The sequence below is a fragment of the Dermacentor albipictus genome, chromosome 2 (genome assembly GCF_038994185.2).
Source record: "Dermacentor albipictus isolate Rhodes 1998 colony chromosome 2, USDA_Dalb.pri_finalv2, whole genome shotgun sequence".
NCBI classification, from domain to species: Eukaryota; Metazoa; Arthropoda; class Arachnida; order Ixodida; family Ixodidae; genus Dermacentor; species Dermacentor albipictus.
The window spans coordinates 144,712,257-144,725,096 of record NC_091822.1 but is presented as its reverse complement, the minus strand read 5'-3'; the positions used below and the strand labels follow the sequence as shown (position 1 = coordinate 144,725,096).

General features: G+C 41.9%; 1 protein-coding gene across 1 annotated transcript in view; it reads right to left on the bottom strand.

The window, feature by feature from the left end:
* Window positions 1-12,840, bottom strand: part of LOC135904670 (two pore channel protein 1-like) — a 32,771-nt gene extending 19,931 nt beyond the window's left edge. The window contains exons 1-9 of the mRNA XM_065435563.1: window positions 12,614-12,840; window positions 9,154-9,302; window positions 7,764-7,940; window positions 4,773-4,886; window positions 4,511-4,641; window positions 3,855-3,943; window positions 3,070-3,104; window positions 2,921-2,979; window positions 31-130 (exon numbers count right to left, since the gene is read on the bottom strand). Coding sequence (XP_065291635.1) covers window positions 31-130; window positions 2,921-2,979; window positions 3,070-3,104; window positions 3,855-3,943; window positions 4,511-4,641; window positions 4,773-4,886; window positions 7,764-7,940; window positions 9,154-9,302; window positions 12,614-12,755 — 996 coding nt within the window. The 5' untranslated portion in view covers window positions 12,756-12,840. The remainder of the gene's footprint in view (window positions 1-30; window positions 131-2,920; window positions 2,980-3,069; window positions 3,105-3,854; window positions 3,944-4,510; window positions 4,642-4,772; window positions 4,887-7,763; window positions 7,941-9,153; window positions 9,303-12,613) is intronic.

The following is a 12,840-nucleotide window of genomic DNA, read 5'->3' as shown; positions in this document are numbered from 1 at the left end:
CCATTACTGCTCACAACTTGCATCACTCACCAAGTTCATCAGAAAGTAGAGGTGGACCAGCAGAAACACAACAAAAAACAGTGCAGCCCATTTGGAGTTGGCATAGTACGGTATCATCACATCAGGGAAGCTATAAAAAGAAGAAAAGAATGTCAACGAAGACATGCTTGACACAATGCAGCACATGGAATTTTTATTATAGTCAAGTTAAATAACGCAAGTTCCTGCTGAGCTCTGTATTTTCTCAGTCTGGCAACTCCTTAGTAAACTGTGCGCGCTAGCATCAGTTAAATGACAAAATAGGCAGGTAATGATGCAACATTTGCAACGTGCCTGCCAAGCAAGGCAGGCTTTCATCACACCTTTGTCTTAAGTTCAAAGCAGTCGCAGTAATAGGTAGTGCAATATGACACTGGAGACTGCCGCTTGTAAATCTTCCCATTCCTTTTTTTTTTCTGTTTCTTTTCATGCCTTAGCAATGCTGCACACTTTTCCCCCTCTTTATATTTAATGTGCATCGGGACTTAATCGGCAACTGCCATGTGTTTTGCACTTGGCACGTATTTGCCAATGTGGATTGTCTCTGGGGTCAGCTCATGCATTCGTTTGGGTACACTGTGTTTGAGAGTGGCCCATTCACTACATTGACAGATGTGTTGCAGCGAGCGCTGTTTTTCTTATAGTTAACACAGGCAGGCTTTACATGTTTACTAATGTTCAGCAGTTACCCTCCACGTCGATTTTAAACCATGTGTATTTTAACTAAAGCACTTGTAGCATATAATCATTAAGTCATTAATGTAAAGAAAGAAGCAATTGTACGTTCGTCGGTTATGAATGCTCGGTGCAACCACTTTAATGGAACACTGTGATTTCCCTGGCCCGTGTGTGCGTTGATGTCGTGCTTCTTCTTCTTCTGTTCATAACTATACAGTCTCGTGACTCTGTGTTAATTAATTTTTTCTGATGAGTAAGGCGCACTTAAAGAACACCATTCACTAACAATAGTGGTTCTCCGGTAGGTACTATGTGCAAATATTTACATATTTCTTCTTTCTCAATACCAGTCCCATAAGCACTCCAGAGAAAATTTCACTTGATGAATCGCTGACAGCTGTGTCTGTAAAACATTATTTTCAGTTCAGTGCTGGCTTGATAACATTCTTTCCTGGTTTGCATGAGATAAAAAAACAACAACTGGCATCTGAAAACCTTGTACTCAAAACTTTAGCCAGCCTGCAAACTCAACTATGCAAATGAATTGGTGCCACCATCCTTCCGCAGGAATGCATTCTCCTCCCCAAGCTCCTGCTTTTTGTATCACACATTTTTGTTGCTTTTCTTCATGAGAGATGCTAAAACAAAATCATTCAGTCGACTAAACTTATTTCTCGAGCATCAGGTTCAATAGATATTAGCCTTTTATTGTCAGATAAACCAGAGATGTATGAATGTCAATGTTCAACTGTGTACCAAAACACACTTACATATAACTAAGCACAATAAGACTGTAAATTGTGATCCACGCACACACTCAAGTGCTAACAAAACAGCAGAAAGCTCGCAGAAATTTTTTAACTTTTCAGCACGAATCTGTAGGCCGCAGTACTTAGGTCGGTTAGTTATACATCACAATTTGCAAGCATGATTTTTTGTGGTACATATAGATTCATATTTGGAATAAACTTTGTTACAAGCAAGAACTGCAAACACGGAATCGCACTGTTGTAAAAGCATGAGTTGAACCAACCCCTGTTATCTCCCCTAGCTGCCTAAGTTTTTCTCGAACCACTTTAAAGCAGGAAGAGATAATACGCACTACTATCTATCACTGCAAGCATGCCATGTAGTGAAAACTTCCTGTTTTGGCAGCGTCTCACCAAGTGAACATAGGCCAAACAAAATAAACAAACCTAAGCACACATCAAGACCACTGATTATTGCTGTGGGGACTGGTAACCGCTACGTGACCATGAGATGCATACACGAATCACAATAGAATTATAGCAGTAGTTACTCAATAAGCTCACTTGCCCTGTGGAATGAAAAATGAACATCACGAAACTGAAATCTGAAATATCAATATTCCTGCCACATCTCAAGCTTGCTGCAAATATATTTTAAAATATTAAAGGATATTATTTACTGCTTTGATTCATATATCAGTATTAGCTATCTAATATTTATGTACATGAGCAACAGTGTTGTTACACCTGGCTTAATCATAACCTTTAGTATGCTCATTTTTAATTATCATAAAGGCTGTATGTAGCACAAGAATGCAATGTTCAGTGTTGGCACAGAATCTTGTCTATACCTTTATATTATACTGGCTACTGAAGGAGGCCGTCACAGTCTAGTCTATGGACCCATACTGAAAGTACTGAGGTCATTAAGAATGGTCATAATGCGAATTTACCAATTTAAATGCCGCAGCCTAAAACTTATCTGTGCATTAGCATGCTACAGATGCAAAAACAACAGATGATGCACCAACGAGAAGAAAGGGGGTTAACCGAGGGGCCCGATTTTTATTAATCATATCATAAGAGGCCAACAAGGACAATACAGGGAAAGCTACTTGTTCATACCAATTAAAATAAAGACATTATAAATTAATGGAATTGCAAGCGGATGAAAAACAACTTGCCGCAGGTGAGGAACGATCCCCTGTCTTCGCATTCGCGTGCGATGCCACAGTAGCTCAATTGGTGGAGCATTGTACACGTAATGCAAAGACGTGGGATTGTTCTCCATCTGCGGTAAGTTGTTTTTTCGTCCACGTTCAATTCCATTAATTTATAATTTCTTTATTTCAATTAGTAAGTACAAGTAGTTTCCCCTATGTTGCCCTTGGTGTCTTTGTTTGTTGGCCTCTTATGAGATGATGCACAAAGGATGATAAAGAAGCAGTACTCACTTGGACGTTGTCAACAGTACGAAGAGATTCACGAGACTGTCATACAGTGTGCTGAAGTACTAAAAGTAAAATGCAGTGTGTTTTTCATAAACAAACTTTCTATATAAAGCACATAGAGCATTGCACAAGAGACTAAAGGTTTTACTCACGGGCTCGTTGTTAACAAATGAGAATATGTGATATCCTGCAACAAGGAAAAGAAAAAGGTCTGACTGACACACATGGCATATGGAAAACAAAGAGAGAAAAGATATTCTATGCAAATTGCAATAGACGATATGCAAAATATGACAAGCAGGGCTTTTCCGCAATGACAGATAACCAAGATGGCTCAGCTTCCACTAGTAGCACTGCTAAAACTGAGAGATGCATTCTGAAAGCTGACGATGCAAGGTACAGAGAGAGGCATGGATTGTGGCACACAGGTCTGCATGACTGTGATATTGTTCTAGGCAGACGTCTAACATCTTGGTTAGGTCAGGCGAGGTGTGTGGATGGAAGAGCACATGCAAATTTTGCATACGGTGAACGATACTTTCAGCTGACTCTACGCATGCCATTGTCTCGACTCATGCCTGTTCAATGTTATCGGGTAGAAGTTCAATTGACCTTAATGTTATCATTGATGCTAGCATCAGAAAACAGTAGCTGATTTGATAATAGCAATACTATGAATTAAAAGGAAAACATCATAAATGGCCCTTGACAAGCAACTTTACAAGACAGCCAATTTTCACATGCAATATATGCTAACAGCTTTCACAAAGCAACAAGTGTAATTACACGGCTGCAATTAGTTGTTTTTTTTTCTCTCTAACCCTTGTGTTATTTTTGTTGCTGGGCATTAGTGGTGGGTAGGGAGACTACTAATTTCAAGCTTGCTTGCTCATAAGAAAATTTTGTAGCTGAAACATAACACAAGAACTGCACTTACCTAAAATGGCAAACACTGTCATGAAGAAAAACAATATGACCAACATATCAAACACTGGTGGAAGAGACTGCAGGATCTGCCGAGTCAATCTGCGTAATTAAACATAAATGCAATGAAGAAATGCTATCGACTAGCCATTTAGATATTGGCAAGGATGTTTCATATCATGCAAGTATGCAATCAAAACATATTGTGAACTGTACATATTTTGACCAGCTGCATGATAATTAAACTTTTTACCAACACAGGTTGCGTAATGCAAATGTTTGTAACGATTGCCACAAATGTTCTTAAATCTGGACAAATTTAGACAACATAACTGTTTCAATGTGAAGGATATAACAGTCAAAAAAACACAAAGAACTTGATAGTAGACAAGCACACTACTACTGTCAATTCTTATTGCGTCTTGACGCCAATATTGCAAACAGCACATTCATATTCTACGTACCAGCCCCGTAGGCGAGTAAAAGTACTTACACACTTTTCTTGTTGTGGGTATCAGCAAACTGCTGGTCATCAGTTGGTGTCAGAGCTCCGACACTAGAGCCTTACTGAATTTTGTGTTTAGTGGCCAAAAATTTTATCATGACATTCACCAGAAGAAATGTGAAAATATCTGCTAAAGGTATATGAAGAATGATCATGGCCAGTACCTCCGAACGCCACCCAAGTAGTGATTGTCAATTAGGAAGATGGGCCTGAGGGCACGAAGGATGCGGAAGTGTGTGGCCTGTCGTGCAGCAACCACAAGTGCCTCTATGAGCATTAACAGCAGGATCGACAGCTGAGAGAGGGGAAAAAAAGAAGCATGCACAAACAGCATGAGAAGTTATCAAAAATAATGTGAAAAAGACAAGATAATGTGATTTGAAAAAACAAAGAAACATTGAACAAATGGTGAACAAAAGTACTTGCTTTGAAGACAGTTCTCTTGTGAGTAAGGAACGGTTTGAGTCCCATCCACCGGAGTTTCATGCACAGTTCAACAGCAACAACAGAGAGGGCCAGGAGTTCAACAGAAACGTGAAGCTGAAAATGGCAAAGAAATAACGGTAACAATTACATTGTGTTTAATTTGAACAAGCAATACCTGTACAGGGCCGCTATCTTGTACGTGTTCGAAAAGCCGATGTTCGGTTTCGTCTCGCACGATGAACGAAACTGAACATTGGCTTTTCATATGCGCACAAGATAGCGTCCCAGGTATCCCCCACACAAACTGCATCCACGGACACCACAAAAAGTCCACCTATTGCAGTTATAGCAGCAAACACAATTCGAATTTATTTAATGTTCTGCCACGATGTTGCCTGGTGTTGGTGCATCATTATTATGCAGCATGACAGCTACTGTAACCATGGCCTAAATTCATTCCATGGGGAATGCACATACTTCGATCCATGTGCCCATTAAAGGGTAGTATTCATGCAGCGTAAAATGACTGCTGCAATGGCATGCTGAAAATAAGTGCGAAATGTGTTTCATGCAGTTGTCACTTAATACTTTATGCAGACAGACCTAATATGACCACTGTTGTATTGCCCATGAACACACCATAACATACTTCACAAATACACTGTAGGCATTTTAACTGAATTCATAATCAAAGCAAACAGTATGATAAGTGAGTATTATTAACAGTGGCTTAAGCTCATTAAGTGTGAACAAGTGAACAAACATCGAAGGTTTTACATGCAACAAACTTGGACACTAGTAGCCTGCCACGTACATGTGCTGCTTCTCACTCATCTGTGCTTCCAAACTTGCTTTACTTCATTATATTGACTTATATGATTAATGTCATTTAAGAATGACCTAATATAGAAAATCTTGAATACGACAAACGGCCTTTATCATCTGATCCATGGTCAATTTGAGAACTGGCAAATCATACGTATTTGTTTATGGCCATGATCATGATAGACAACATTGTTGTGATCAGCTGTTTGATCCTCCTGGCGAGCCCAGGAGTTTGAGCCGGAGCTGAGCCTGCTGAGCGGCCAAGGCCTGTTCAAGGGGCGCCAATGAGCTGCCCCTTTGAGAGCACTCTTCCTGGCGGTGGACGGGCTGTTGCGATTGGCCGTTCAGCCCGCGACACCCTCTGGTCATGGCTCGCGTGATTATGGGGAACGGTTGATGGTCCTGTCAAAATGGTTCTCAAAACGGATGATTTATGACCAGCACGGGAGTACCTCGGTCAGAAGAGGATTGGGCGATTAGCAGGGATACGGCCATCGCCTGTCAGCCGCCCTAATTGGCATGTCCACGCAGGAGACGGAGTCAGTGTACGATCGGAGTCAGCGTATGTCCCCCCCCCCCCTTCCCCTGTTTGTGCGCAGTGATGTGCGTGCGTTTCCAACAAAGCTCCATTCGGAGGGAAAGGGCAACCGACCTCCAGATTGGTAGGACCTGATGTCATCGGTCTCCTGACGCCGGATTGGAAGAAGCGACTAACAATGACCACGCAGGGCATAAAAAGAGCAACGGATGGTGGGAGTGATCGGCTGCTACAACATCATGAACTTTTTTGTATTTGAATTTTTTTGTAAATATGTAAATATAAACGCGTTTGTCAAATGTCCTGAACATCGGGCCCAGCCTCACGTTCCCTTACCCCAAGTCGCAACAAAATCATGGCCTATATGGCAAAGGCAATGCAATGACCCCCAACTTATCACAGCCATCTCCGCCAGTGAAATGCTATGCATGTGCAAGGAAGGTAGCTCCAATCATTGATTGCATCGTGTGGGAATAAGAAGGACTAAAAATGAAGGTGACGTCCTTAGTGGACTGAGTCTGGCCATGGGCAAACACCAAAGATACATCATCATCATCATCAGCAGCAGCAGCAGCAGCAACAGCAGCTTATTTTATGTCCACTGCAGGACGGAGGTCTCTCGCTGTGATCTCCAATTACCTCTGTCCTGCGCCAACTGATTCCAACTAGTGCCCATGAATTTCCTCATTATTTCGTCACCGCACCTAGCCTTCTGCTGTCCTCGAGTGCACTTCCCTTCTCTTAGCACCCATTCTGTAACCCTAACGGTCCAACGGTTATCTAACCTGCGCATTACATGACCAGTCCAGCTCAATTTTTTTCTCTTAATGTCAATTAGAATATCGGCTATACCCGTTGCTCTCTGATCCAAACCACTCTCTTTCTGTCTCTCAAGGTTATGCCAAGCATTCTTCGTTTCATCACTCTTCGTGTGGTCCCTAACTTGTCCTCAAGCTTCTTTGTCAGTCTCCAAGTTTCTGCCCAATATGTCAGCACTGGTAAAATGGACTGATTATACACCTTCCTTTTCAATTATAATGGTAAGCTTCCAGTTAGCAGCTGAAAATGTCTGCCGTATGCGCTACAACCCATTTTTATTCTTCTGTGAATTTTCTTCACATGATTAGGGTTCCCTGTGAGTAATTGACTTAGGTAAACATACTCTTTCACAGACTCTAGAGGACGACTGGCGACACTGAACTCTTGTTCCCTTGCCCTGCTATTCATGATTATCTTTGTCTTCTGCATACTAATCTTCAACCCTACTATAAAGCTTCACATGTGAAGATTCCACAGTGAGCCACGCTTAACCTGATCTCCCTTCCCCTTACCCATTTCCAAATAGGCCTCCAGCCATTCATTTAAATAACATATTATACTCCCTCTCTGTACAGCTGGTGGCATGCCACGCTCCTGCTTCTGCTAGTGTCAATGTACGACATTACAAGTGAACAGCGATTTGGCATTGCTGAAATAGGGTGTTTTGTACTAAAGAAACAGGACAACTGCTTCTTACTGACAAAGCATTCCATACAAAAAGATAAGATCAATGCTTCAGTCTGCCACAGCTAACCACAGTGACATGCATAGCTCACCCACTGCTCTCACACACAGAAACAAGAACTCACGGCCACAGGGACACTGAGACCTGGCACAGCGGGGGCCTCCATAAGGGCCAGTGCCATAAGCACGGCGGCTGAGAGTAGGTCAAGGCAGTAGAAGAGCACATTGTGCACGACGAGGTAGGCTGGCAGTGCTTCACGGCTACATGGGTGGAAGTCCAGCTTGTCATTGTTTTCACCTTCCTGCAAGGTACGCACAAGTGACCAGTATAGAAAATGAGGCAGTTCCCTAGAAGTGCTGCAGGTGTGAAGCAAGATGAAGACAAGCTAAACAAACAAGATTGTGCTTTCACATTCCCATAATCACTAGTGCATGTGAAATTGCAGTGATTCTAACTGCTGGGCATAAAGCTTTGGGTACTGCAGTATGTTTATCAACTTCATCAACTGGGGACCTACCTACATTGTCATATAGCATTTTTGAGTAATAATGTGTAAGAGGTGTTGTGATTTGTCTCCTGCCTGTGTTTTAATTTATATTGGTACAGTGATGCACATCTGATACACATTGTGTGATAAAGTATATCATGTGACTGTAGCTATCATGCAGCTATGTATGGCCAGAGGCTTCACTTGGAATACTGAGTGAGAAGAAACAATAGATATTTTGGTGGCTTAAAGGTTCCGCTGAATCTTACACCCGAAATCTGCTAGTCAGTACTCCTAATGGCATTCATTGCAGCAAATGGCTACTGTAGTGGCTGCTGCTCTTCCAGCTTGACTGGGAGATGGTTAAGTCCAAAGCACGCAACACATCTATCTAAAAGTAAAAAAAAAAGAAAAAGAATTTAAGGCCAGTTTTCATTCTCTACTTCTCAAATTAGTATTGTCTTCATGACTTAAGTGTATAGCATTTGATCGCACCATAGCACTACATTTTATTTGATGCCTGTTAGCATAAAAATTTCAAATATAAATAAAAAATGTCGGAAACCCAAATTCTTTCTATTACAAATTTTGTATGTGTGCTGTGGTGTGCATATAAGAATTTTAGATATTGAGCTACGAACACAACCAACTATTATATGACCTTAATGCTACTTCATAACATATGTCAATATCAGTTATTGTATCCATTATTATAAGTATCAAAGAGTTCGTCAATATCACCATGGCATGAGATAGCTTTCTGGTCATACAGGTTCTTTCTGCCAAATGTGCAGTAAATGAGCACACTATCAGGGCACTATATCATGCTAACACAAAGCAGCCATCTAGCCTATACAGCCATCCATCCAAATTTCAGCAGAATCATCCAATGGAAAAGCCTTGCCATATTGCACATGTTTTTGTACACAGCCTGAAATTACAATACAGCTGCAAATAAAATTTTTCTACACTTTGCTTCAGCAACAAGGAGAGCTCAAAGGCCCAGCTTCCAAAAAATTTGCAATACCTCAAGGAATATTGCCGCCTCGTGGTAATTTGACTGCCAGCACTTTGCCAGCCGTTCACCATGTATTTCACCGCTTGGGAAACTTAGTTCTGTGTGCTGTGAGCAACAGGTTTCCACGGAGTTGGTGAGATCTAATGGGATGTCATCATCTGAGAAAACATGAAAAGAATGAGAGAGCCAAGAAATTCAACATACATATTTCCAAATTATAACATAAGAATTATTTACAGCCAGCTAACAGGCTTGGCAAAGCTAAACAGCAGGGAAGAAGTTTGGGCGTGTTGGTGGGATACATACAGACTGGGATACACAGCGCAAAAAATGACACAGGGACAAGCAGGAACAGTGCTTAGCACTCGTCCTGTGTTCCTGCTTGTCCCTGTGTCATTTTTTGCACTATGTATCAAAGCTAAACAGCTTGGCTTGCAAGCCCACTCTTTAGACAGTTTCATTAGCTCACATGGGCATGTGAAGAATGCACATGAATATGAAAAATTTGGCTAGCTGAATAAGACCAACTGCCCATTTTAAAAATATGTCTGGAAGATTTTTCCTTTAGATGGGTTTCAGTAAATGCATGTTTGTAGGGTATCTGGCATAATATACAACTATAATTGATGGTTGTTTCAACATTCCAGAGCAACACCTGGGCTATAAGAAATGTAGTGTAGGACTCTGGATTGATGACGACCATTCGGTATTCTTTAATGTGCACCTCAACCTAAGCAGAACTCCTGCATTCCAAAATGGCATTTTGGAATGCCGACCTCATAAGCTATTGCAGCTGAGGGCAACGAAGGCGCTGGGACAGTTTTTGAGGACGACAGACATGCGCAAGTGGCTGCAGCCTCAGTTGGTGTTCGTTGTGGTACAAGTCATCCTGTACTGTGATAGCTGGCAGTGTTAATGACCAGCTGTGATATTGCTTGTCTGTGTTCTCTTTCTCTATATCTCTAATAGGCTTTTATTGACAGATGCGGTGTTTCCACGGGAGCTTTTTTTAGAAATTCTTTCAATGTACTTGAAGTCGACACTGATTGGGTGGAGAGATGGTATTTTTCTGCAAAAATCAGGCATTTGTATTGGCTCAAAGGTTGCCCCTATTCTTAGCAATATTTACCTGAGTAAGGTTGACAGCTGCTTAGAGAAAGCCTTAGGTGATAGCGTTATCAAGATATTTCGTTGCGTTGATGATTACCAGATTTTCTGCAATAGGGAAGAATTGGATTCCGCTGCTACCTCAGTAAGTGAGCAATTTAAACTTTATGGAGGAGGATTAAAGTTTACTAAGGAATTTCCTCAGCGACACGTAATTCAGTTTCTTGACATTTCCTTGGTCTTCGAACAAAATCACGTTTGTTGGCAGTACTCCCCAAGATCTTCGAAGCCGTTGTTAAACTTTCAATCTAAGCACTCCAAAGTAGTAAAAAACGGAATTGCGATGTCGTGCCTTAAGTGTGCTCTCACCAGATCCTGCATGCACAAAATGAGCGCCAGTTTTAATGTGCAGGTTCGGCGCCTATTAGAAGCAGGTTATCCTAGTGTAGCAGTGGCCACTGTGGCTGAGCACCTAAAGAAGTCGGTTTCAAGGGGGACGGACATGATTACAGAAAGCAGTAATAAAAAAAAAGAGTAGTGGCTGTTCCGTACATTCATTCAGTGTCGCACAGGCTTAAAAAAGTTGTAAGTAGATATGGTGTTAATGTTGCTTACACTGCTCCTAATAAGATAGGTAAGATATGCACTGCCGTGCAGAGGAAAAAGGAGCAGGTAAAAGGCAAAAGAACAGATATTTGTCCAGTGAAGCACAATAAGAACAACAGGTTCACTGACTGTCGTATGGGTGTGGTTTATAAAATTCCCCTTAGCTGTGGCCAGTTCTACGTAGGGCGAATGGGGCGGTGTATCAATCAGAGGTTAATGGAACATAAAAGGTTGTTAACCGGTGCATTGCCTTCTAATCTTTCCCTACATTGCTAAGATTGTAACTGCACGCCAGAGTTAGATGAATGCGCAATATTGTACAGGCATAAAAATGAAGATACGAGTCTTATGGTAGACGCATGGCATATCTATAACGGTGGAAGTGCGTGCGTGAGTCAGCCTTCAATTACATAAGGAAGAGATTAGGTGCCTTAACAGTTATCTCTCATGTAGACCGACACATGTACCCGACTGACACGTGTTGATACCATTCCTGAGCTTGCGCTGATTAGTTTTGTGTCTTCTTTCTTTTTTCGCCTCAGTGCTCCCTTCAGTTGATAGTCGGCATTCGTGTTGTCCACTTCTCTACTCTTGTGTCCTGTCTGCACGCTTCACCTCTTCTTTACGCTAAGCAAGGTCACTATTTCATTCATACCAAATCCTCTTCACATCATGTATGGTACAGTATATTAATTTGAATTGTGTGGCATAATGAAACACGCAGCAACTGCGACCACACATTATGAAATATATATTTCGGATACGCTTTTTCTTCGCTTCTGCTGTTTTATGGACAGGGATGATGTTTCGGGCAATGTTTTGGTTTCAGGCTAGCTGGTAATCCTTGATGCGTACTTATTCAGGACATTCAGGATATTTATTGGCAGATGTATTCATTGAATTCATTTCTTTCAGCTCTTTCTTCTGTCTCTTTGTTGTTGATTTACAGCAAAAGCGTAAATAAGTAACAGTGATCTTTCTTCACTAAACGTTCGGCTGTAAATCACCGTTGTGTTTACGTTCTGTTACCTGTCCACATATATCCATGATGTGTTTCGTGTATCATATATATGTTACCATGTTTTAAGAATTAAATCACATGGAAACGCAGCACCAAATTTCAAGCACTGCAACAAGCGTCGCTATTAAAAAGAATAATAAGGGAAGAATTTTCATGCGTCACACACATCACATGCAGAACGCGCGTAAAAAATCTACGGCAAGAAGCAATCGACTAGCCGCGCCCAGCAGCTTTGCAGGACTTGCTGATGTATAAGTAAGCCATGCCGACTAGCGAACATTCAAATAAACTGCCACGTACTGTGAAATTCGTTAACATCAATGTTTCATTTCTATTATATTCACACACGTACAACTGAGCGTGCATGCTGATCACGTCGCGTCCTCGACAATTAAGTCATAAATCGGACTACCATATCGAGTACGGTTAGGCGCGATCGGTAAGCAGCGCAGCGCTGACTGCTCCCTTCAACTACTGAATGACACTTGGAACCACCTGGCGATCAGGAAACAGGAAAGTATTAGCGATTAACGAAAACTCGATCTCGTTCCGGAAGGTTTCAAAAAGTCGCACGCAGCAGAAGAGCAGGCGATTTAATCATACGCCAATAACAAGTCTTCCAGGAGAAAATTTCTCTGCACCACTCGGGATGCGCGATCGCAGACTCTACGACGTAGCGCAAAGAATGAGAAAAAGCGCGTCTGCTACTGGCGTAGCGGACGCGCCATAACGTACGGGACTCCGTGGCCCAAGTCGTGCCAGCGCCGATACGCTCGGTGCTTTCGTACGACAGACATCTGTCAGCCCTCACGAGAATATTCCGGTCGCTGTCGTCGCTCTCACTAATTTGCAAGCGATGAATACCGAAGTTCGCCATTCCTTGGCCATCCCACAAGGTTACAGCTCAGACAGCGCTGCATCTACAGCGCAGCAGGCAGCCGCCCCTGAAGCAACAGTGTAGG